General features: G+C 46.1%; 1 protein-coding gene across 2 annotated transcripts; it reads right to left on the bottom strand.

Annotated features, from left to right (window-relative positions):
• Nucleotides 1-1,031: 1,031 nt before the first annotated feature.
• RIC8A (RIC8 guanine nucleotide exchange factor A) lies at nucleotides 1,032-23,245 on the bottom strand. Of its 2 annotated transcripts, XM_073346979.2 has the most exons (12): nucleotides 23,160-23,245; nucleotides 22,350-22,432; nucleotides 20,186-20,387; nucleotides 10,683-10,730; nucleotides 8,948-9,562; nucleotides 8,132-8,226; nucleotides 7,438-7,588; nucleotides 6,274-6,369; nucleotides 5,847-5,991; nucleotides 4,974-5,118; nucleotides 3,836-3,955; nucleotides 1,032-2,431 (listed from the first exon to the last, which is right to left on the bottom strand). In XM_073346979.2, the coding sequence occupies exons 3-12, from the start codon at nucleotides 20,267-20,269 to the stop codon at nucleotides 2,311-2,313; spliced, it is 1,620 nt and encodes a 539-aa protein (XP_073203080.1). In that variant the 5' UTR covers nucleotides 20,270-20,387; nucleotides 22,350-22,432; nucleotides 23,160-23,245; the 3' UTR covers nucleotides 1,032-2,310. The 2 variants fall into 2 exon arrangements, with proteins under 2 accessions (XP_073203080.1, XP_073203079.1); XM_073346978.2 differs by lacking the exon at nucleotides 23,160-23,245 and having other exon boundaries at nucleotides 22,350-22,668.
• Nucleotides 23,246-24,805: the final 1,560 nt, after the last annotated feature.

The raw sequence follows: 24,805 nt of genomic DNA, 5'->3' as shown, positions 1-24,805 counted from the left end.
CTTAGAAAAATAAAATAGAATGGCTTGACCCAGAATCTCCACACTTGATTTCTCCTGTTCTCCTCAGGGAGCTTGCTGTCTATTTGTGAAGTTGAGTGGGTTAAATTTTGAGTTATTCAATTTTTCCCCCCCTTTTTAAACTCCTTGGAGTTTAAAAACGTCCACAAAGTTCTTCACTAAGTGAAGAACTAAACTTGCATTTTTAAAGAAGTAAATCTCTAGCCTTTTTCTCTTGCAGAGACAGCCTTTAAAATGTAAACCAATTGCAAAGTATATTTAGAATTAAAATTTCACAGTGGGAGACATTTTTAGGAACAATCCCCAATTCTCCAATCCCCCCCAACCGCCCCCAACAGCTGCACTTCTGGCCACCAGGGCTCCCACCACACCTTGATTTCCTGGACCACAACTGTTCAGTGATAAGCCACAAGGCCCAACCCTTCCTGTCCATCCTGTCTGTACAGAAGAGAAACACCGCTATGCTTAACCTACTCTTTCGTTCAATACGGGTCAGAAACCCCACTATCTACATACAAGCAGGTAACTATTTAGCCCAGATCCACTCTACAAACACTAGCTGAAAACCTCATTCTGCAATTCTGGATATGCCCGTAGATATTCTACACAGAGCAGAAAAGAGGACTAATATGCTTGGACTGTATTACTTATTTTTAATAATTACAACCATTTAAAAAGTAATTGGAATACTTATCATGCTCCTATAGCTACAGTACACGAGGCGAGGTACAGAGGGCAGAGTTAAGGGTGTTAGTGGAATCTTAACTTAAAATTTCCTGAATCTCAGGTCCTTAGATGTTTCAAATTAAAACATTCAGTGATGTGTTTGTTTTTTTTTGGTTAAGGTCTAGAGATAGTTTCAGCCTTAACTGTCTCTTAATATAGCCTATTATTTGGGAATAAAACTAATGTTCGGAATGATCATGGCTATATGACAGACCCCCAGAAACACTGGCTGTTTTCTAATTGCTTAGAGTTGTGACACCACTCAGACGAATCGTTGACACAAAATCATCTGTCAGAAGGTTTCCTTTATTCTAGTGTAGTTCTTTCTATTTGTGGTAATATGTTCTGAAACTCTTGGTACAGGAGACAAATTGGAAGATAGTTTCTCTTCTTTAAACAGAAAAGTCTACGCAGGACGGGATTTGATACCAGCCTGGGAGTGCAAAGAGCTGGGGATTTGTAGGAGCTGAAGCAGATGATTCAGCAAGAAACTACGCAAGGGGTCCCTGCCTTTCATTCAGAAAGCAGAATGGGAGCAGTTAGTCCAGAAAACTGAATGTGGTGGAAACAGGATCACTGCACAGTACTAGAGACTACAAATCAGAGCATTGCTGGCAAACAGTCACCTGCAAATGTCAACCCTGCAGTCAGTGTGAGTGCTGAAAGAGCTACACTCCCATACCTCCACATGTGTTCCCCACACAGAATGAGCACACGTATCCTAACATGAGTCCCAACCGGCACATGTGCTTAAACATTACACTCACATCCCCACCTGTACACTCCACAGCCATTCATGTATACACTCCTTACATGCCCACAAACGTCTATATGTGTACCTAAATATTACACGTTGACATGTGCCCATCTGTACATATACAATTGCATACTCCCCATATAACCAGGCTCACCCATACAAGCACGTACCATCAGTATGCAGACATGTAACGCCCACACTCTTCTAATCACTACACATATGTCCAAGGCATGTACTCCACTTGTACATACACTTTCACGCACATCTCATGTTCCCAAATTCCCACATATGTTCTCTGTCATAGGCACACCTTTGTGTGCCCTTACAAATGCATGCATGCTGCACAAGTGCCTCACATCCCATGAACACACCCACACCCCATAAAAACACCCAGATGCGCACACAGTCATGTGCCCACACAGCAGTCAGCACACACAATGCTCCACGTGCTACTGGACCCCGGTGGTGTAAGAAGATATTCCCTTGTCCCCCTTCCCAATCTTTCTTTATAAAAATCCTACTGGACAATCCTGGGTTTGTGAGGTCCTCACAATGGAGTGTGAGGTCCTCAGGGACACTGAGGGAAAGAGACCAAGATGAAACCAAGCTGTGGCAAGCTCTTTGGGAAAGGAGAGGTGGTTATGGGACCAGAGAGGAGGTGGTTGTTATCCGTCTGGTCAGTGGACTCCAGCCCTGATTCAGATCCCACTGGGAGAGTCCTCACCCAGTACTATCCTCTGGATGCAGCACCAGTTCTGGAGGGAGAGTGGAGAGCCCACAGTCCTTGGGGGGGGGTGGAGAGGTGTGAATCAGTCCAACCCCAAGTCAGAGTCAGACGATGACCTCTCCTCCGCCAGCTCATGCACAGCGTTCTCCAGAGAGGTGAGATTGCCCCCTGGAGTCATCCCCATCGGCTGGATGACTTGCTGTCTGCAATACAGAGGGAAAGAGCAGAGTTAGTTTGGCAAAGCGAGTTCCCAGGAGAAAGCACATAATGTCACTGGAGGAGCTACAGAACTGGGAGACTGGGGAACGCTCAGATCGCTGAGCACTTGTGTCCAACCCCTGAGGGACCTGTGGACACCTCCAGATGGCAGCCAGGGAGAATGCTTTGCGGAATACCAGCACAATAGAGGCCCCCCAGTTAAAGCAACAGGCTTGGTTCCAGCAACAACATTCCTATGCACCTAAGGAAGGAATAAACCCGTGAAAAGAACAAGGGGCTGATTTTCAGAAGTTCTGGGCATTCACAACTCACACTGAACTCCCCACCTCTGAATATTGGGCTCTGCACTTCCACTTGCAAAGCTCCAAAAGGCAGCAGAGAGAATCCCACAGCCCCCAAATCCAGTCCAAGGAACGGATTGATGCCTCTTCTCAAGCAACCCAAAGAGTACAGCCCCTGCGGCAGGGTGGGCTAGGGGCCCAGAACCCCAGTCATGTTGGAATTAGCGTTGGAGGTCCCAGGAGCTGCCATGCTAAGCTCCTGCTACATTGGTTGGATACTAGAATCTCCTGGGCGTTCCTGGCACAGTCCGGAGTAGCACTGGTCAGAGGCAGGCAGTGCTAGCTGAACCACCGTAGTGTAACTTTAGGACTGGCACCAGGATGAGTTTCTCTCTCTCTGACACACATGGGCTAAGAGCAGTAAATGAGCTGCCCTGCTGCCCTTTTCCTTCCCATCTCGGTGCCTTCTGAACTCTCTAGGTAGATCCCAGACCCCTGTCTGCAGTGCCCCTGAATGATGGATGAGCGCCTACTGGAGAAGGCTCTCCTGTGGGGAAGGAGAATTGGTGCCATTGGCTGCCATCTGTGTCTGAAATGCTACTTCCTACCAGCAGCCACCCAGGGGCAATGCCACCATCTGCTAGAGAACTCCCAGGCTGAACTCTGGTGAGGTGACAACTCCCGATGCACTGGGAGGTGGAGAACACATCTATGTGGTAGTCTGCTGCTGTCTCAACGAGGCTTGGCTAAGGCCCCTGAACTCCTTTTGCTGGGGTAACAGAATCCAGCTCTGTTAATTTATTCCTATGTTAAATCTTCCCAGCAATCACCCCGAGTCCATCCCCTATGATCTTCCAGGGCCCTGGACTGCTACCAAACACTCACTGCACTGAGCTGGGATTCCCCTCCTCCTCAAGGCATATACGTAGTTGTGTGCCCATTAAGACTCTCCTACAGCACTGACCTGCCATAGTCATGATTCTGTGACAAACCTGGGTCCCCCCAGTCTCAGTGTCTGACCTATATTAGCCAGGACTCTTTCTCCTAGTGCATTCCCACTGCATCCCCAAACCACAACTGCGCACGCTTCGTTCTCTCTTCTGATACCTGGACAGCTTGTCAAACATGTTAACCAGCTTCATGGCTTCATACTCCTTCTGCTCCTCAGTCATCCCTTCCATGGGGTTGGGGAGCTTCTCCTCCACACGCCCTGTCACTGGGTTAATGCTGAATGCAATGATGGGAACGGGAGGTAGAAAGAGAAAAAGAGGGAGATAGAAGAGAGAAACAGGTTCATTGAAAAGCAGGCTGCATCTATGAGTCTACAATAGCATGAGAGCAGAGCTGGCCACAGAGCACATGCTCTCTCCTCTCCTTGGGATACTAGCGCTGGTGGCATCACAGGGGCCAGCAAGGTGCTTCTGGCACTTGCCCATGCTCCACTGCATCACCCCCTACTCTCCTTAGGTAGGAGAGTCCTGCCAAGCCCTCCCCTCCTTCCCTGGCCACCGGAGTGGGAATTCACCCTCTCCTCGTCACTTCCTTCCAGTGGCCTCCATCTATAGAGACTTCACCTCCCTCCTCTTCCATATACAGGTGGTCCATGTGATTCCAGAATTGGTGGACTAACGGCCTGATTTGACATGACCAATCCTACGTTCAATCAGAGCTCGGTAGGACTGGAGAGTCCCCTTTGTCCACCCTATCACAGGGTCACGGCTAAGCACTGCCGAGGAGAGAGAGGAACACGTTCACTTTGGCTGCAGACAGGAACCCAGCAGCTGGAGGTGGATAGGACCCAACCCTCATCACACACGCTGCCCCATCTCCACGCCTCTCCGGAGAGGCACAATAAGGGAATCTGTTCCACTGTAGATGATGTGCCCTACTGCCAGTGAGTGGATACAAGCACACTAGCAGCTGTCACACAAGGGGAGCCATTCCCCTGGTGGGGATGGGTGGGGCACTGGAGTAGGAAGTAGGTAATTTTTGGATGAAATGCCATTAAATGAAATGAGTAGTGAGGAGGAGAAAGTGGGCGAAGCCCTGGGCAGGGGGATGCAGGGAGAGGATGGGGAAGAATAGGAATAAGGTGAGAAAAGTGGGTAATGGGGTAAGTGAGGGCGCAGGGACAGGATGGGGAAGGGAGCTCGTGAGCACAGGCCGGGCATGGAGAAAGGGATTTGTGAGTATGTAAGGACAGAGGGACAGTGGTGGGAAGTGGTGGAGGGAAAGGGGTCCTTACTTGGGCTTAGCTTCCTTGTATTCCTCTGTGTCCGTGTCTTCATCCTCAGAATACTCTCCCTCTGCCCGCCCTCCTGCCATGAGGCCTCGTGCTGCCAGGAGCCCAGCTGCATTGCCATACCCTGTGTACTTCACAAATCGCGACACTGACAGGGAGAGAGACACAAGAGTCAGCACATCCCCTTGCTGCCCACCGGCCCTCCTGGGGACAGGCTGGGCTGAGTGAGAGAAAGTGACCACTTTTAAACAAGAGGCACCAGCCAGCATGGACATCCACTGGATAAATCCTCATATGGAAGAGGCAGGTGGGAAATGCAGACCGTGGCACTGATAGTCAATACACCGCTCCTGAGTGCTCAAGCAGCACGTTCAGCTCCGGGTCCTCCTCCCTCAGACAAAATCCCCAAGAACCAGTTCTTCCCCTGGACTTTGTGACAGCAGAGCGGAGGGTAAAGCAAACAATATCAGATTTATCATCTGACTCCCCACACTGGGGGGGCTGGACAATGGATCAGTGGAGCTGCATCCGCTGACAGCAGGTCAGAATGTTGCCCAGTGTGTCTGTGAGGTAGGAAGGAGCTGTCTCCTTGCAGAGTGTTTCACTGACCACTGGCGCTGCTCATCTATATGGTGTGTCTGTGAGGTGGGAAGGCAACTCTGCCTTCCCACAGTGCACTCCTGTACTATCTGCCCCAAGCACCGAATGCCTGGACAGCGTGTCTGAGGGGTGGCAAGGTGTGTCCTCTAGCCTCGGAAGGTCTGATGTGGTGTAAGCTCTAATTGGCTTTGACCAGAAATTGGATTCCATGGCCTGCCTCCCTGGCACTAAGATCCCAGAGGATCTCATCCATCCTGTGATGTTTTCGTTACTCACCGCTCTCCTTGCAGAGCACAAAGAGGAACTCGGCCGCGCAGTGCTTCACGTCGGTATCAATGTGCGTCATCAGGCGCACAAGCTTGTTCCGCAGCAAGTTCCCCACCTCGGGGCGATTCTTCACGTCCCGCAGCGGAGGCAGCACCTGCAAAGCCACAGCAAGAGAGACGAGGCTGGAACGGCACTGGGATTTCTAGAAAACCTTTGTGCCACAATGCAATTTACAGATCAATTAAATGAATAAACTACTGGGAGCGCGGCAAACGTGGCAGGTATTGTGGGGCTCAGAGTCTTGGATAGCAGAATCTGTATACGGAAGGAGAGGGGTATCTGGAGGCTGGTGGAATCCATAAAGTTTGTGTTATTCTTCTCCCACCTCAGAGGAATCAGGAATGAGCGTTGGATTCTCCCTACACCAACATGGTACCTTAGCTTTGAGGAACTTCCTCGTCTGGCGGTGAACACGGGCACTCTCTGTCAGCAGGTTCAGCACAGGGGTTAGGGTCTCCTTCAGTTTGTGACCCTGTGAAAGAGCCCAGAAGAAACAACAACAGGTCATCACAAGCTCACGTAGTTCTCATTGTCCAGTTCCTAGCAGAGACAGATCCCGAGAGCGCAGGCCAGAGATGAGGACGGAAGATTCCAGTTCTGTACCACAGCAGCTTTCCCACTGTGTCAGTGCTCAGAGCTGGCAGCCTCTCTGCATTCGCTGTATGGCACAGGGCTGCCAGAAACACACTGGAACACAGGAGTGACAGCAGAGCGCGCTGGGAAGTCACGCAGCCACGCACAGAAAAGCTCTCAGAGTATTTCTAGAGCCTGAAGACCACACCCAATGTTCTGCTGAGTTGGTGATATTTTTAACAGGTTTGCTTCATATAACACCTTTCTGTCAAAAATGAACTGAGAACTTAAAAACAATTTTATTTTTGGATTCAGGAAAAACTCAGATTAAGTTGCTGGAGTAGTAAATCCAGGAATTTGAGGGGTGGGGATGGGGGTGGGTGTTAATCCCCATGATCTGCCTTAATGAAGCCCACAAAAACTCCACTGGCCCTTCACCTCAAAGTGGGATTGGTGACAATCAGTCCTCAGACCTCCTGAGTTAGTCACGGGAAAGAAACAGCTAACCAATCAATCAACTGCCTACTGTACAGCAATTTACACTGTCATATCCAAACAGCTGACCAACACACCCGGTAACTAACCAGTTCCAGGGTTTCCGATTCAGTCAGTCAGTTAACCAACTCCCATCCAACCAATCTTGCCATGCAAACAGCCAATAAATCTATTACTTTTTAAACAAAAAGTCAATCACCCTACTGTCCAGTCAACCAGTGAACCTACTCAAACACCAACCATAATTGTTCGAATCTGTCTGGAAAATATTCACTTCTATTAAAGGTATAGCTACCAACTACTCTGGTGAATTCTAAACCAGCCATCATTTGCTGACATTCCTGTGGTCTCCTCGTGAGGCGATCTGGGTTTTTTTTAATGGAGAAAGTAGCACTGCTGGGCAGGGATGGAGGGCCAAATCTGCATGGAAAGATGGCACAATGAAAAACTGCACAGCATCTCCTCTACCTACCCTGTCAAGTCGTCGCTCTAAGAAATCCAGCAGGACACTGACTGCGTCCATGTTGACGCCCATGTACTCAAGTGAGCCTGGCCGCACCTTCGGGGTCAACAGGACATCCAGACACATGAGAGGCAGGTTGCCCAAGAGGTTAACTGTGTGGCTGAACATACAGGGAGAGGAGGAACAAAGAGACATCCAAGGCTCTGTGTTAATGTAAATTCTTTTACTCTCCAAGGAGCAAGTTAATTTCTAAATTCTAGCAATATGAGGAGCCGGAGGGTAAGATCAAAAACCTTCGTTTGCTGGGACCTGCAAGTGGACTCTTCTACAACCAAACTAATCAAAGGGTGTGCACACAAAGGTCAAACATGACCTGATTTTGGGAGGTCTCAGCTCTCTCTCAAATGACAACTGTCAATGTCAATTGCACAACATATGGCAACTGCTCAGTATGACTCAGGATATGGTTAGATATTTAAGGCCAGATTGTGAAGACCTTTTTCAAGTTGGTGAGCGATTCTTGCTCTGGCAAGTAGTCCCATTCCCTTCAGCAGGACTACTTGTAGAGAAAGGTACCATTCAGCATGAATCAGGGTATCAGAATCTGATCCTTAGTGTCAGGATGGCTTATATAGTAGCACCTTCTGATCTGGGTAAGAAGATAATATGGGTTCAAGTCTTATGGTAGGACAATGATCTTCACCTATGAAATTCTTCTGTCCGGTCCTCTCCATCAGCTGAAATCATCAGGCAGTGACGCAGGAGAGCGCCCAGGCGTCGGTACAGAGCAGCATCTTCCTGGCCCCAAAACAGAAAACAAAAAACCTGATTATGAAAGGGAAGCACATCTCTGCAGTTCCTGAAATCCCAGAGTCTGTTTGCCCTTCTGCCTCTCTACTGCTGTTCTGGGAACAGAACACTTCTGTACATGGATACCAAGAACAACCAAATCTTGGTAAAGTGGAGTAAGAGGAGTAACATACAAATCATGGCAATGTCCCCAGAACTCTCTTTCTGCTTCCTGCCCCGCCCACGCACTTGCTCGTCCTTTTTCTTGCTCCATATCCCTTCCGAGTCCTCCAACACACCACATGGTTAATCCAGGGACCAGCAGAGGCCACAGACATTCCCAAAAGTTAGCCATCTGCAACCTCCATCACTAATATAGAAGGTGGAAAAGGGCTATGCTTTGGCCATTTCAATGGCAAGTTACATGAGCGTTTTGCCCTCGTCTGGCACAAAAATTATTTTTAAAGTCCTAAGAAAGTTTACAAAATGCTACAATTTGTTAAGTGTTAACAGTGTATAGGGCAGAGACAGCAGAGTTGTCATCAAACTGTTCTAGAAGTGAAGTCCCCATGGGTTGCTTCTGTTCCTACATGTGCGTATGTAACCGTGAGTCCACAGACTGGAGTCCACAGACTGCATCAACATCACACGCAACAGGGAGGAATTGCTCAGCAGAGGTGGAAAACCACTATCGGATCAAGGCATGGGCAGTGACTTCTGGGAAACTTACCTCATCCACCTCCCTCTTGCTGGAGTCAAATGTGATGTTGAAGAGCACCTTAAGGATCTCCATGGCACGCTCTGTCTCCTGCCGTGGCAGGGGTAGGGGAGGGCTCCCCTCAGTGGCTACCTCATGGGGGTCCAGCCATTTCACACCTAGCGTCAGCTCCAGGGTGTCTGTCATCAGGCTGATGCCCCTAAGCTCCTGGGCCAGCTGCTGCCGGATGTCCACCCTCAGTGCTGTCAGCAGGAACAGAAGACGCAGGTCAAAAAACTTGACCTCATGGGGGAGATTCTTCTCATTGTAGAGTTTGATGCGCTCTGTAAGACCCACCACGAGCCGGGCCTCAGCCGTCAGCTCTTGTGCCCGGGGACTGCTGAAGACGATGTTGCAGAGGCATTTGAGGGCCTCCAGGATCACATCTAGGTCTGGGACTTCCCGAATGAGCTCCTCTGAGTAATCAATGCCAGCGTGTCTGGCCAAGGTCTGCAGGCCTTCCCTGGTGGCAAAGGGGTCAAGGCAGCTTTTGTCCCGGGACAGGATGCGGATGCTTTCCAAACATGTGACTTGGCAGGAGGGCTGGAGCTCTCTCTCCAGGAACTTGATCAGCAGCTGGGCCATTTTCTGGGGAGTTAGAAGGGAAAAATGAAGACACGGCAAACAGTGCCTTAGCTCGGACATTTCAACAGCTGTTCTCACGCATGGGCACTGAGTAATGCACCACGCTGAGACAGATAAGCAGTATCTAGAGATGGGCCTACCATAAAGTTCAGATCAAGACGTGAACTTTCCAAAGCTCAAGGGCGTTTGTCTCCAGAGTGTGGGTTCTCACCCACATCTAGCAATAATGCATGGAAAGGAGTATCATAGAATCATAGAATCTCAGGGTTGGAAGGGACCTCAGGAGGTCATCTAGTCCAACCCCCTGCTCAAAGCAGGACCAATCCCCAACTAAATCAAATACAGAGTACAGAATGGGGGAGTGGGGGGGAGAGATGTAATGGGAGTCCCAAGGTCAGAGAGAAGGTGATACTGGGGATGGGGGAGCAGGCTGAAGGAACTGAGAGGAGGATAAGATAAGGTTAAGGGAAGGATGGAGGATCTAGCTGGGTTGAGAACAGGGTGGGAAGAAGGGAAATGATCTCAGAAGGTTTAGATATAGTAGAATGTCACTAATTCTCACTAATAAATAGGAGACTCATTGGCCCAGACTCCCTGATGGGGTAAATTGGGATAGTTCCATGAATACTGATTTACACCGGCTGAGGCTCTGTCCCATTGTGAACTGCTGATATCTTGCAGATCAGTGAATAAGAAAACAAAACAGCAATAAGAGTAAAGGTAATGCATCTCACAACCCTGCACAGTTTTGTTTCAACGTATAACAACACTTCATATGACACTAGTAAATGTTCTGCATATGTTGCATAAGTAATGATGCAAGAGAAGACCTTACTACAGCTCGCATTGAGGAATAACGTGCCTGGCCTTGGGGAGCAAGAAGAGCGACACCAGACATGGCATCATGCCATGTAGAAGCTGCCCCTGGATCAGGAATGGATATGCTGACAAACCGACTCAGGAGACCACTGTTCTAACCCAATGCTCCTCCATCGGTGACCCAGTCCCAGTGAGAGAGCACTAGCTTCTCTCTGGGATTGCCATCTCTCACCAAGCCTTTTGGCATTCACTACTCTGCATTCAAGTACCTCTGCATGGCCACAGTAAGAAACAAAAGACATACCTTCCTCTCCTCCCGCTCTTCATCTTCAAAGGTGAAACACTGAGACTTCTGTGAAAACAAACCAGAAACTATCAGCCTCAAGAGGCAAAAAACAAACAGAGAAAATAAATTTGCTCTATAGTATACAATAAATGGTTCAGGGACAGCCATTGGGCTGCTTCTACCCAGCAAGCCACAAAATGAGAGAGCTACGAGCCAGTCATTGAACTGAAAGGCAGCAATGAAAAAGGAAATAGTTCTTCTTGCAGAGTAGAGCCAATCCATGGAACTCACTGCTGCAGGAAATTAATATCCTCCGATAAACATTGCCATACTAAAGGGGTTTAAGATATTTACATAAACAAGTAGAACATAAGTAGCTGAAGTCACTAAGAAACCAGGCAAAAAGTTAACAGAGAAATCAGGATTGCTTGCAAAGTTCAGAAATCTATTTCCCCCACGGTATAGCACAGTTGACTAGACTCATTATGGAGAGTTTCACCTTCCTCTGAAGTATCACATAAGAGCCACTGAAAGAGGCAAGATACTAACCTAGATGGGTCAATGGTCTGATCCAGTATGGTGGATCCCTTGTTCTTATATGCCCAGGAGACAATTCTGCTAGCACTCTGTTGCAAAACAGTTACCCAGTGTTATATAGGTTCAAGGAGCCAACCTGCAGGCACTCCACAAGGCATGTTTCCACCCAAATTAAAAAACAACAGAGGAGGAGCAGGAGTCACATGAACTGGATATACCATTACATCCTTTATACGTGGTTGCAATTAGGGTCTGACCCAAAAGCTGCTGAAGTAAATGGAAAGACTCCCACTGACTTCAATGCACTTTGGATCAGACTCCTACTTCCTGGAGTTTGCATTACATTTTAAATGACCACTTACACACCCAGACTGTTCTCCAGACACTCTTCTGCTCCTCGTCATCTGTCCTCCTTCTGCTTCCTGCCATCCATCCCATTAAGCCTCCTCCCACTCCATGTTCCCACCATTCCTTCAACGGTTTTGTCATAAATATAAAGGGAAGGGTAAACCCCTTTAAAATCCCTCCTGGCCAGAGGAAAAATCCTCTCACATGTAAAGGGTTAAGAAGCTAAAGGTAACCTCGCTGGCACCTGACCAAAATGACCAATGAGGAGACAAGATACTTTCAAAAGCTGGGAGGAGGGAGAAAAACAAAGGGTCTGTGTGATGCTTTTGCCGGAGACAGAACAGGAATAAAGTCTTAGAACTTAGTAAGTAATCTAGCTAGGTATGTGTTAGATTATGATTTCTTTAAATGGCTGAAAAAATAGCTGGGGTGAATAGAATGAATATTTCTGTCTGTGTGTCTCTTTTGTAACTTAAGGTTTTGCCTAGAGGGATTCTCTATGTTTTGAATCTAATTACCCTGTAAGGTATTCACCATCCTGATTTTACAGAGGTGATTCTTTTTTACTTCTATTAAAAGTCTTCTTCTAAGGAAACTGAATGCTTTTTCATTGTTCTAAGATCCAAGGGTCTGGGTGTGTGGTCACCTATGCAAATTGGTGAGGATTTTTACCAAACCTTCCCCAGGAAGTGGGGTGCAAGGTTTGGGAGGATTTTGGGGGGAAAGATGTGTCCAAACTCCGTTTTTTCAGGAACCCAGACAAAGTTTGGTGGTGGCAGTGGAAGTCCAAGGGCAAAGGGTAAAATAGTTTGTACCTTGGGGAAGTTTTAACCTAAGCTGGTAAAAGTAAGCTTAGGAGGTTTTCATGCAGGTCCCCACATCTGTACCCCAGAGTTCAGAGTGGGGAAGGAACCTTGACAGGTTTTGTGTGACTTCCTTCTTCTTAAATCTAAGCCTCATTATATCACATTTCTCTCCATTGCCCTGTGCCCTGATCTCGCTCCTTGTCTGTCCAAGCCATTCAGAGATTTATTAACAGGCATCTTTGTACCGATCAGCCCCCGATCTCCTACAGTTCATCAACAAGTTTCATCCCTTCACTGCATGTTCCTTCTTTTCGGTCACTGCGATGGAAATAAGATGATACTTCAAAAATGGATTTTTCTTTTGTTCTCTGGAGTTTTAAGATCCCTTAGCAATTTGTATATGCAGGTGGTTCCTGTATCATGTCTGCTTTACAAGGTACTGGGCTTGATCCTCTGTGGAACCCGCAGCTCCCCATTTAGCTTGCTAACCTACAGCATGGGATTCTTAGGTTGAAGGCCATGGGTTTCTGACTTGTATTGGGTTCAAATATTTCCACACATTGCTAAATTTGATGTAGGAATCACTGTGTGAAATTCTGTGGTTTGTGTTACACAGGCGATCAGGCAGATGATCACAATGATCCCTTCTGGCCTTAAAATGTATGACTCTATAAAACAACATGAAGAGTTATGGAAAGAACAGATGAGTAGGGATGAGAGCTGTCATGTAGGAGAGGCTTGTGTCCAGCTTTGCCCATAAATCCATTCTTTTCTAAAGACTATTGTGATACCTGTGTGTCTCCCACTGCTGTATGGTTGTTTATGAGCACCTCCCAAGCACTTAAATATAGAAACAACAATAAACTCTTTCTCTCCTTTTCTTCTTTCCAGGCCTGGGTGAAACACAGCTTGATTCCCTGATTGTTTGTTTTTTATTTGCTTGTGTGAGTGGGTGTGTTGAGTGTCTAGTGCCTTGATTAAAGTAGAGAAATGTTATTTCTTGTGAGAATAAGCTGCTTCTGGCTCTTTATTCTGTGGTCTATGAGGCCATCCTCGATGTGAGTGATTGTCTTGGTGAACTAAGAGGATAATTCCTTGCAGTGAGAGCGGCTGTGTTCTGGGGTTGAGTGATGACCATCTGAGTTTGCAGTCTAGAAAAAATTCTGCAGGGCATTGCTTTGCTACCTCCATAGCCAGGGAGAGGCAGGCTCTCTATCTCCCTCATAGCAGTGGCAGAAGTTGGTACTGGAAGCTGGCTGTTTCAGAACACATTTTCCACCACTTGCCTGAGTTTCTTCTTGCTTCTTCCATCCTAGGCTATCCGAGGACCATAGTGATCCGGGGTGGATCATGGGGTTTCAGTGCTAATATCTACAGTCATAATCAGGAAGTGCTTAGCACTAGTGCTAGTTCTCCTCCTCCTCGGCCTCTCAGTTGGTTCAGGTTTTAATAAGCAAGTTTAGGAATTTGCCAGCGTCCAAGAGAGTCTCAGGATTGACCACATGCTTCAGTTTCTTAGTCTAACAGCAAAGCTTCTGCTACTCTGTAGCCCAGTTCCCTCCATCCCACAGGGCATCAGCTGACAAGGACGGCTCCATGCTTTCAATACCCAAGCAAACAACTAGCCCAGGACTTTGATAAGTTACCTTGTTATTTGCAACCCTAAACAAAGACCACACCCAGACTGTACAGCACCTTCCCGCTTCACGAGGCTGCTTCACACTGGATCAGAAATGTCTGAGATCTGTCTAAAAGGGTATTTTTAACAATTGCAAGTGACATGGGCATTTAGACGGTGGCTGCACTAGAAGTGCCTTACCAGCACAGGAATGCCAGCACACTACACTGGCAAAGTGCTGCTAGTGTGGACGCAACTTATACTGGCAAAGCTCCACTTTGTACCAATACAGTAAAAACACTCCCCACGAGAAAAACACCAGTAAAAGTGCAGTTTTGTTGGCATAGCTGCGTCTACATGTGGGGCTTCTGCTATGTCAGTCAGGGATCAAACCTCTTCATGTGCCTGACCAATGTAGCTATGCCAGCTGAAGACTGTAATGTAGACATAATCTTACTCTGCTCTCTTTATCCAGCTCTATAGGCCCCATTGATGCACGTGGACTGGCTGCAAAACATGTCAGGAGCTGAGCAGGCTTCGATTTTGCACATCTTTCTTTGAAGAGACCTCTCCCAAGAAAGATCCTATTTCTACAATTTTTAAAAAGATGTGAAGGATCATCTCCCCAAACTGGGAAGGCAAGAGATATATCTCACAACTAATACAGAAGACTTCTTGGCAGCTAGGTGAAGGCTTTTGGTCTTAAGGCACCTAAGGTGGACACCAGTCACTTAGGAATGTACACACCCTCTTGCATCTTAAATATTCTAGGTATTGGTCCTACTCCCTCTCCTTGGTAACCATTTCTATTATCTTCTCCACAGCCATGTCCTATAGTTTCCTCGATCTGCTCTGGATTCCTTAATATAGCTGTTACACTAGCCTCTCTCCAGCCCCTTTATTTTCAAAAGGTTTAAAATATAGAAGCATAAATTGGCCTGTCTCATTTCCTTTGTTATCCTCATATTGATCCTGTCCGCACGCTTTGGTTTGCTCAGCTTTCAGATCTTCTAATTTCTGATTAGCTATTCTGGACATGATCTTGATTTTCAATATAATTTTATATGTATCCTTCATCCCAAAGTCTTAACAAAAGATGCAGCATCACAGCAGGGTAAAAGAAGAATGCCAGGCAAACGATCAGCACACTGCACAAAAGTGGGAGGAGGCTGGGTGATGTCTAAGGACTTCAAAATGGGATTCCTTAGATCACTGAGCCATTCCTTCAGCATGCCATCTTCTTCCCTCGGATCCCAGGCAATTCAGATACGATCAATAAAGCGTATAGGTCTGTGTCTTGCTCTTGGTTCTCAATGCTATGATTTAGGGAACTCCCCATTCTTCTGGAACACAAAGAGCCATCCCTGAGGCCCCCCAGTCTCCTTCATCTGCCTCTCATCCTTCACTCCGAAAACATCTGTGATTGAGCTTGCCTCTGCTTTTCATCCCTCTGGTTTCTGTTTTCAGGGCAATTTTAATGCACAATTAACCCCTTCACGGTTGAACTCTGGTGCCACTTCTGTATGACAGCTGAATGCAGCAGCATTATTTTAAGTGCTGAATGGGCACTGGAACATCAGAATTTCAGCGATGGCACACCTGCTGCCGCCTCCGCAGCATCCCTGGAGGCGCATGGTCACCAGGTACGTCAGGCAGCACTGAAGCAGCTGATTCCATTCTACCGCCTTTCCATTCCTCTCCTAACCCTGATACGTTATCTCTCAAAAGTGCCTCCTCCTTCTTACCTCTGAGGAGTCTGGTTTTTTTCTGAACAGTCAAACTGGACCTTTTTTATTTATTTTTACTTTTGCGTGGCAGGCACAGAGAATTTGTCCATTTTATTCTCCATCAGGATCCTTTCCGTCACATTCAAGTTGTGTCTTGCTCCTCCATTGCTTCAACCTTATCAATTAACCCCAGTTTTACACACTCTTCCACATCTGGCTCTGTGAAATTTATTGTCCCTACAATCCTTCACAATCAGATTAACTTCATTTACACACCAAACTAGAATTACTGGCAATGTTGCTTTGATGTTTCCCCACCTCTATGGCTCCAGTCAAGTCCTCTACGCTACTCAAAACTAAGTCAAGACATTCCTTTCTTCTCAGCTCACTCTTTTATAAAGTGTGCAAGGAAGCCATGTATTTACATTTCATCTCTTTGAAGCTGGGGCACTGGGCCAGATCCTTAGGTGTTATGAAATGGGGTGATGACACACCTCAGAGTGACTTTCCACCTCTACCTCTACTCCTGGAGGCAGAAGGGGACTGTTTTGGTCTCCAGGGCAAATTAGAACAGCTCCAGAGCTGCTCTAAAGCCATTTCAGTCAGTCCAAAATTGCCATGCCTCCTCCCCCCGGCACACCCACTGCATCCGGAAGGTGGTACCAGGAACACGTGATGTTGTAGAGCTGCCAACGCTGACTTTATGCCACCCAAGGATTCCCCTATGCAAAGGGAATCCTCAGCTACCCTGTTAGCACAACTCTGTATTCCCTTTGCACTCCAGGAGGTACAGAGGGGATGAAGCAAGGGCTGAGAATTGGGCCTTCTTCTAATTGTCCGTAAAGGACAACATAAAGGTATGGTGCTGCATGATAATAAGGAATAATAATAATGTCCATAAAATTCTGATTTATTCTTTTTGCTTGTTGTCTACATATGTGTATAGACTTGATTTTCAAACTGTGGGTAAGTCATTTTAGCCTAGTACTGTGTATAACACACACCTGCCTGTCTGACCAGCTGACTTATTTTAAAAGACTACAGTGCAGTAGCAGAGAAGTCGATATTCGTGATCCAGGTATACTGTATGTCCATGCATATCAGTACTCCGTTACGCCCCAAATCATGCATTTTTTCTTCTTGATATGTAGTGCTCACCAGTGCACTGTTTCATCCATTCATTCTCTCTAGTCTATCTGTCTAGGTATTATGAGGTCCTCGTTATCATAGTATCTGAGCTTGTCAGTTATTTACCACGTGTTCTTTAAACACAGTTGATTAGCATATGTAATCACACCCTCTCTATAGCTTATTGCAGCCTGTACTTGCTACCGTTGAGTCACTTTGTAATACAGATCATTTTAAATTACGTAACAACTATCAACTAGTAGATCATGTCAACTTTATGATTTACTGCAGACTTTCAGGGTGTATTGTCTAGAAAATGTTTTCATCTAGTCTTTGGCACATTTCATGTAGTCTCAATAATACAGGGCCAAATCTAAGGGTCTTATTCAGATTTTACTCAGTTATTTTCCAGTGAAGTTCTGCTGAAATCAAAAGGAGTGTTAAGCGAGTAAGGAAGGTATAACAGTTGAGGAAGGATCAGAGGGTTTGGCCCATTGCTCACCATGGCAGACGGATTAGTGGAATCCCTCTCCAACATCCAAAGCATGGCATTTCAAATCCAATCTTTTAAAGCACTAAACAATTTTCATACCTCGACATGATGCATCTTTCAAAGGTTTGAGCCAGGTATCAATCTATGTAACTCCAAGGTCTCAAAACATATTATCCTATTAAAATCAGGCAGAGGTTGCTGAAGTAGCTAAAGGAAAATACTACAGCACCCAACTGTGGCTGCACCCTGTGCAAATGGGCAAGGGGTGGAGGATGCGAGTAGCCTTTCCTCGTTCCCCACCACCTTTGCCATACTGGATCAGACCAGCACTCTGGAAGCTCCTGCTTCCAACAGTGGCCAATGCCAGATGTTTCAGAGGAAGGGGTAAAATGGACAATTATAAACTAACATTTCCACGGGGGAAGTTATGATTTATGCCCCAACAGAAGAGGGTTTAAAGACCTTTATAAATGTTTTATCCTATCTAATGTAACTGCAGATATCCTTGTTAGGTATGTAAATGTCCAATCCTTGTACCCTCTTCAGCTACTTGTCTGAATTATACCTTGTGGCAGTGAGTTCCACAGGTTAATTATGCAGTGTGTGTGTGTAAAAAGCATTTCCTTTCATCGGTTTTAAAGGTATTACCTTTTAATTTCACTGGATCAAAAAGTCATAGATTGTAAGGTCAGAAGGGACTATTATGATCATCCAGTCTAACCTGCATAAAACAGGCCAGAGAACTTCACCCCTTGTGCCTTTATGACAAGAAAAGGTAAGGATGTGCTCCTGACTGATCTTTCCTATATCACTCATTATTTTATATACAGGACCACTCTCCCATCCCCTTTCCAAATTAAATAGTCCTATCCTCTCTTCATATGGAACCACTTCCATGCTCCTAATCACTTTTGTTGTCCTTCTCTGGACCTTTGCCATTTCTGTTATATCCTTTGGCGATGCAGTAACCAGCACAGATTATAATGGGCCCTGAATTCTCTGCACAGCTCCATTGCAATTAATGGAACTATCCCAATTTACACCAACAGAGAATTTGATCCACTGCTTAAGGCAAGGATGTCTCATCAATTTACATAACAGTATTATCATATTTTTGTTATTAATCTCCACCACATTGTTAATACTCCCTAACATCTTTTTTGACCAACACTGTGTATTGCCCAGATGGTTCTATTGTGCTGCCTGCAAATGGGACCTAGGATTTTTTCCAGTGTGATTATACTTAAATTTAGACCCTATCAACATGTATGAATAGTTCAAATGGTTCCTTCCAATGTACCTCACTTTGCACCAATCCACAGTGAATTTTTATTGCCCCGTGTTGCTCAATTGCCTATTGGCATCTGATCCAGCACCCACTGAAGTCAGTGATAGTCTTGCCATTTACTTCAATTGGCTTTGGGGATCCAGTCTGTTGTAGGGTCCCTCAGGAATTCCTGACGTTCTTTTGCAGTCTTGAGAGATTTACACAATTTTCTGTCAACTGCAAATTTGGCCTCCTCCACTGTTCACAACGTCTTCCAGATCCTTTATAAAAGTATTAAACAGCCTGACATGAATTCTTCAGGCACCCTAATGTTAACTTCCTTTCACGCCCTCTGTTGAAAAGAATATATCTGGGGCAGGAATCTCCCATCATCTTCTGTGGTGAAGACTGACACAAAGACATTGCCTTAGGTTCTCTGCAATGTCTTATCCTCCTTTATTGCTCCCTTTACTCCCCGACAGTCTAGCTGACTTGTTAACTCTCTCCCAGGCTTCCTGTGTCCGATATACTCTCAAAAAACATCTTGGTGTTTGTTCTGCTATGTTTAGCTATTTGCTCTTCAAATTTCCTCTTAGCATCTTAATTCCTCTTATATTTCATCTGCCACGGTTTGTGTTATTTCTGCTGTATGTCACTTTTATGGGGTCCTACTGTTTCTTAGTTGAGACTTTGACTGGATTAAAATTGCCCGGTTGGAACAGATGTAGCATGCACAATTTTTCCCTGGAAAATGACACTTGTGCAACAATATTTGCAGCTTTCTCTGCTCGCTTTCCACCTACTTCAGTGTGATGCAGCATGAGTCATGTAGGATCTGACGGGCCACATTCATTCCTAAGGTGACTCCTTTGAAGTGAATTTCACCTGCACTTGCATATTGGTTCCTGAGTTGAAAACGTCATGTGTGCCTATTCTGAAGGGGCAACCCCTTCGTGTAATGTTTTTAAACATTTCCAAGCTGGTAGCGGCAATCACTCATTCCTACCAGTTTGTTGTTTTCACGTGCTATTTTTGATTTCTCTTATCAACTTTCAGATGAAGCATATGTGGCAAATCCCTACTGTTAATGTGCTTCCTTAATTATCTTTAATTGTGAACCATAATAATTCTACTCCATCCATAGCTTCCTCCTTAGGCCTCATATGTTACCTCCAAACCTTCCTTTGCCATAAAGGGCTCCTCCTTTCTACCTCACTATTTAGCCCCCACATGGGCATTCATTTCCCTGCCATGTTTCCCTTACACCCTTGATGCTAAAAATCCAGCCTGAGTGCTTTACTTCCAGTACATAAGGGAAGCAGGAAGGGGAGAGGTTTACTAGATGCTCGGGAACAGTCACTGTCAAAACATACATGCAGGAACCACTGATGCTACAAACAAAAGATTTACCCGCTAAGCAGGTTAATGGCAGTTTTATTGAAGTGACGCACAGACAGATGTAGGTAGAGGAGACAAACGGGGACAGCTGGGTGGCACAGAAATCCCACAGCACGGCTTCTCCAGCCAACCTGCTCCCAGACACGTAAACAGGGAAAGCTGAGGACTGGCACAGGCCAAGCACAAACACAATACTCACCTCCTGATTGTAGATCTGCAGCACCTTGAGGATAGCGTCTTGTTCCCCGCTTTCCACAGTCTCCACCACATTCTTGAGATCCATTGCCCCAGCAGCTTGGATATGGATTGGAACGCTATGGGGTGGGGTGGGCGGCCTTGTAGCGTTGCCGGATAATTACCCGGATAATTACAGATGCACAGGGACCTTGATACACAGACAACTGGGAGGGAGCAGGGAGGAACAGAGAGAGAAAAGCAAGTGAAATGGCTCACTCTGTTGCATCCAAAGGGCAGAGCAGATGGATGACCCCCATAAAACCAGGCGCTGACTCCCTCTCTTTCTCTCGCCCTTTAATCCTCTTCCTCCTCTCTCTGCTTTCCAATGTTTAATAAATGCCCTCCCACCAACGCACTTAGGAAACCTCCCTCCCTTTCCCAGCCGGAAGATTAACACAGAACAGACAACTGCAGCTCCCTGCAGCCCTCCTCCTCCACCCACTGTCCTGATTTCTGTTACCACATAGCAAAATCCCAGAAATGACCCTGTGGAGTAAAAGAGATGCACAATAGACAGACAAACACCATCCAGGCTGGGTTAAGGTGGCGCTGTCCTTTAAGGTGGCATGAAGAAGTTCCTCAATTAAAAGCACTGGGATTTTGCTTTGTTGGTTCAACAAAGAATCTAGAATACTGAGGAATCTAAAATACTGAGGTGCCTGTGTAGCTCTGTAATTGGGGAAGATGGGAGGATATACTGAACGCACTATAAAAACGCCTGTCCTGATGATGGATAAAAGGCCTCTATAGGCCAAAGCGACAGTAGGCTTGTATCATCCAGGAAACCAATGTGTTTTACAAGTATATTAAATAATTAGATGTGTATTTATATGCAAATAATACTCATAGATTCTTTGGGGCTAGGCCTGTGTTTAAGGTTGTTTGTAAAGCACTGTGTTGATGTATAGTGCTGAGAGAGATAGTTAGTTAATAAATAATGAATATATAAATTACTGAGTATGATTCCATACGTTTATGGACGTTTATCTTTTCTATAGCTAGATGTCAATTCGGCACTAAATATTGGTAGTGTAAAATTACACAGTAAGGTCATGATCCTGCGATGAGTCTCCTGCAAACCTCTGTCCCCCCACCCCCGACTTCAGTGGGGCTCCATCCAGAGCTCATTGCAAGGGTGTGCACCACTTCTATGGCATTACCACAATAAAGTGGAAGGGTGCCTGCTGACCGCCCACCACGATGCGCACCCTGAAGTTTGAGAGCTACTAATAGGGCCATTTAGGAAGACAGAGAGGAACACAGCTCTCAAGATGCACCAACCGCCCCCCCAAAAAAAATTAAAAGAAATTCCATACAGTTGGAGACATTAAAACTGGAAAAGGCAGCTCATCTAATCCACCCCCTTTGGGCCAGTACAGAATTGTTCCCTACAGTGTATTCTCCAGCTTTTTGTCCAGGCTAGCGTGATGGAGCTTCCACCACTTTCCATTTAGACCTCACTATTTGGAATTTTCATCCTGTTTTTCATCTTGCATTTTTCTGTTTAACTCATGAGGAACTCATCCCATTAGTCTTAATTCCACACCCAGTACCATTCTCTCTTTGATGCCCACACCCACCAAATATGTATAGAAGCTGGTCTTTGTGCTCCTCCCCCTGGTTCTGGTTCTGCAAACATTTACACATGTGCTTAACTTTAGTTCTGTGAGCAGTCCCCTGAAATCAGTGAAACTACTCCTGGTAGTAAAGTTCAGCATGTGTGTAAGGTCTTTGCAGAATCTTAGTCTTTGTTTAGCCGAACTACACATGTACATATCTTTTAATCTTTCATAATAAATCAATCTTTTAAGAAATCCTGATCACTTTGGAGGGACAGAATGAGACCAATGGTAACTATTTTACTAAAAGTAGGAACTGGGACTCCTTAGTAGAGACAGAGGGCATAGAAGCAAAATGTCTGCAACAATTAACAATAAATTGGTTAGTCTCTAAGGTGCCACAAGTACTCCTTTTCATTATAATAATTATTGGGTTAGCTTTATTTTAAAAGATAAAATGTTGCTAAATCAGTTACAACAACTCCACCTTCCAGATCAATGAAAAAGAGTATAAACAAACATTAGGAGCTACTCTATGTTAAATAATATACATATAAAGCACATTACCTTTACTTGCTCAGGTTTCCTGCCTTATTTCCTGAACACAGCAGCTGTCCCCCCTCCAATGCAGCGTTTAGTGAGGGCACCTGCTTTGTTTTAAAGAAAAACTTGTTTTTTTTCAAGCTCGGACACCGGCGGCAGGGTGGAATGTGGGGTCATCCGCCCGGCTGGGCTGCTGTTCCTAGGGCAGGGTAGCGGGGAAGAGAAGGTCTTTCTCTCTTCCCCCTCCCCGCTGTCCAAGGGGAGCGGGAGAGCGAGGGGGGGTGTGTGTGTGTGACTCATACGGAAGTTGCGACCCGTGCTGGTAACGCAGCATCCGATAACCGATTCGGAAGGGGTGGGTGGCAACACCTCGGGTAGGGAAGAAGAAACAGACAAAAGAAAAGCTGCATTACTGGAAGTCTGGGATCGGGGGAGGGGCAGAGTTAACTTCCCGGGATCCGCCAGAAGAATGTTAAACCATGGATGCAATCTGGGAATACTGTAGGTGCTGAACACCTTTTTCTGGGAGGATTAATGACAAACAATGAAAAATCCTCTCTTCCATTGTGTTTGAGACGGAGGGTCAGATGGGAAAAAAAAAAAACCCTAAAGTAAATAAGCAGGGCTGAGCAAACCTGTTCTTTCTCTGTTTTTCGCCTATTCGTTGTTTTTTTTTAAAAATATTTATGATGCAATATTTAAAGCTATGGAATATAAAACAGCAAACATTATGAAACTAACAAGGCATGTGCTAAATATCACTGCCCAGGCGCTGTTTTTCTGTTCCATCCCATCTCCCTTCGTTCTCGGTGTCCCCATGGTGGAAAGACTTACTGCCAGGCAGAGTGGCTCCCTCCCTGCGTGGTCCCGCGGATGGAGCTCTCTAAAGCCTGGGTCCTACCCGCTGTTCCCCGTCGCTGGAATCCTGCACCTCTCGGGGGCTCTGGGCAGGCGCACGCATCTGCTCACATGGATCACATTGCAGGCTCGGGGATTAAATAAATAATAACATTTTGTCAGTGTGAGAAGGAGACAGAGGAAGTTTAGGCCAGGATATTAGGCTTTGTTAATTAAAATAAACTATAGAAATCTTTTCCACGCTGCTCAAAGCTTATTTTTGTACATGTAAATATTCCTACGTTTCCCATGTTACAAGAAGCCGAAACAAAACAGCACTGCGGTAGGAGCACTCAGGTTTAGAAACGGAGCCCCGGGGGGGATGGTTTGCAGGACTGAGGCCTACCACCAGGAGTGGCACTGTCTAATCTCCAAACCCTAAACAAAGGGGAGCAGCCAATCGGGATGTCGGAATCCCTCCAGGATTGTCCTGGAGTCTCCAGGAGGTAAAGATTAATCTGAAATCAAAGCCTATCATGTCATGTGATGAAACCTCCAGGAACACCTGGCACCAAAACTGGCAACCCTAAGCTTTTGACACGGTCTCCCATCGTATTCTTGTCAGCAAGTTAAGGAAGTATGGGCTGGATGAATGCACTATAAGGTGGGTAGAAAGCTGGCTAAATTGTCGGGCTCAACGGGTAGTGATCAATGGCTCCATGTCTAGTTGGCAGCCGGTATCAAGTGGAGTGCCCCAAGGGTCGGTCCTGGGGCCGGTTTTATTCAATAACTTCATAAATGATCTGGAGGATGGTGTGGATTGCACTCTCAGCAAATTTGCGGATGATACTAAACTGGGAGGAGTGGTAGATACGCTGGAGGGGAGGGATAGGATACAGAAGGACCTAGACCAATTGGAAGATTGGGTCAAAAGGAATCTGATGAGGTTCAATAAGGATAAGTGCAGGGTCCTGCACTTAGGACGGAAGAACCCAATGCACAGCTACAGACTAGGGACCGAATGGCTAGGCAGCAGTTCTGCAGAAAAGGACCTAGGGGTGACAGTGGACGAGAAGCTGGATATGAGTCAGCAGTGTGCCCTTGTTGCCAAGAAGGCCAATGGCATTTTGGGATGTATAAGTAGGGGCATAGCGAGCAGATCGAGGGACGTGATCGTTCCCCTCTATTCGACATTGGTGAGGCCTCATCTGGAGTACTGTGTCCAGTTTTGGGCCCCACACTTCAAGAAGGATGTGGATAAATTGGAGAGAGTCCAGCGAAGGGCAACAAAAATGATTAGGGGACTGGAACACATGAGTTATGAGGAGAGGCTGAGGGAGCTGGGATTGTTTAGCCTGCAGAAGAGAAGAATGAGGGGGGATTTGATAGCTGCTTTCAACTACCTGAAAGGGGGTTCCAAAGAGGATGGCTCTAGACTGTTCTCAATGGTAGCAGATGACAGAACGAGGAGTAATGGTCTCAAGTTGCAGTGGGGGAGGTTTAGGTTGGATATTAGGAAAAACTTTTTCACTAAGAGGGTGGTGAAACACTGGAATGCGTTACCTAGGGAGGTGGTAGAATCTCCTTCCTTAGAGGTTTTTAAGGTCAGGCTTGACAAAGCCCTGGCTGGGATGATTTAACTG

The sequence above is a fragment of the Lepidochelys kempii genome, chromosome 6, assembly GCF_965140285.1.
Source record: "Lepidochelys kempii isolate rLepKem1 chromosome 6, rLepKem1.hap1, whole genome shotgun sequence".
NCBI classification, from domain to species: domain Eukaryota; kingdom Metazoa; phylum Chordata; order Testudines; family Cheloniidae; genus Lepidochelys; species Lepidochelys kempii.
Note: the sequence above shows the minus strand (reverse complement) of the source record. Positions and strands in the feature narration are given on the sequence as shown.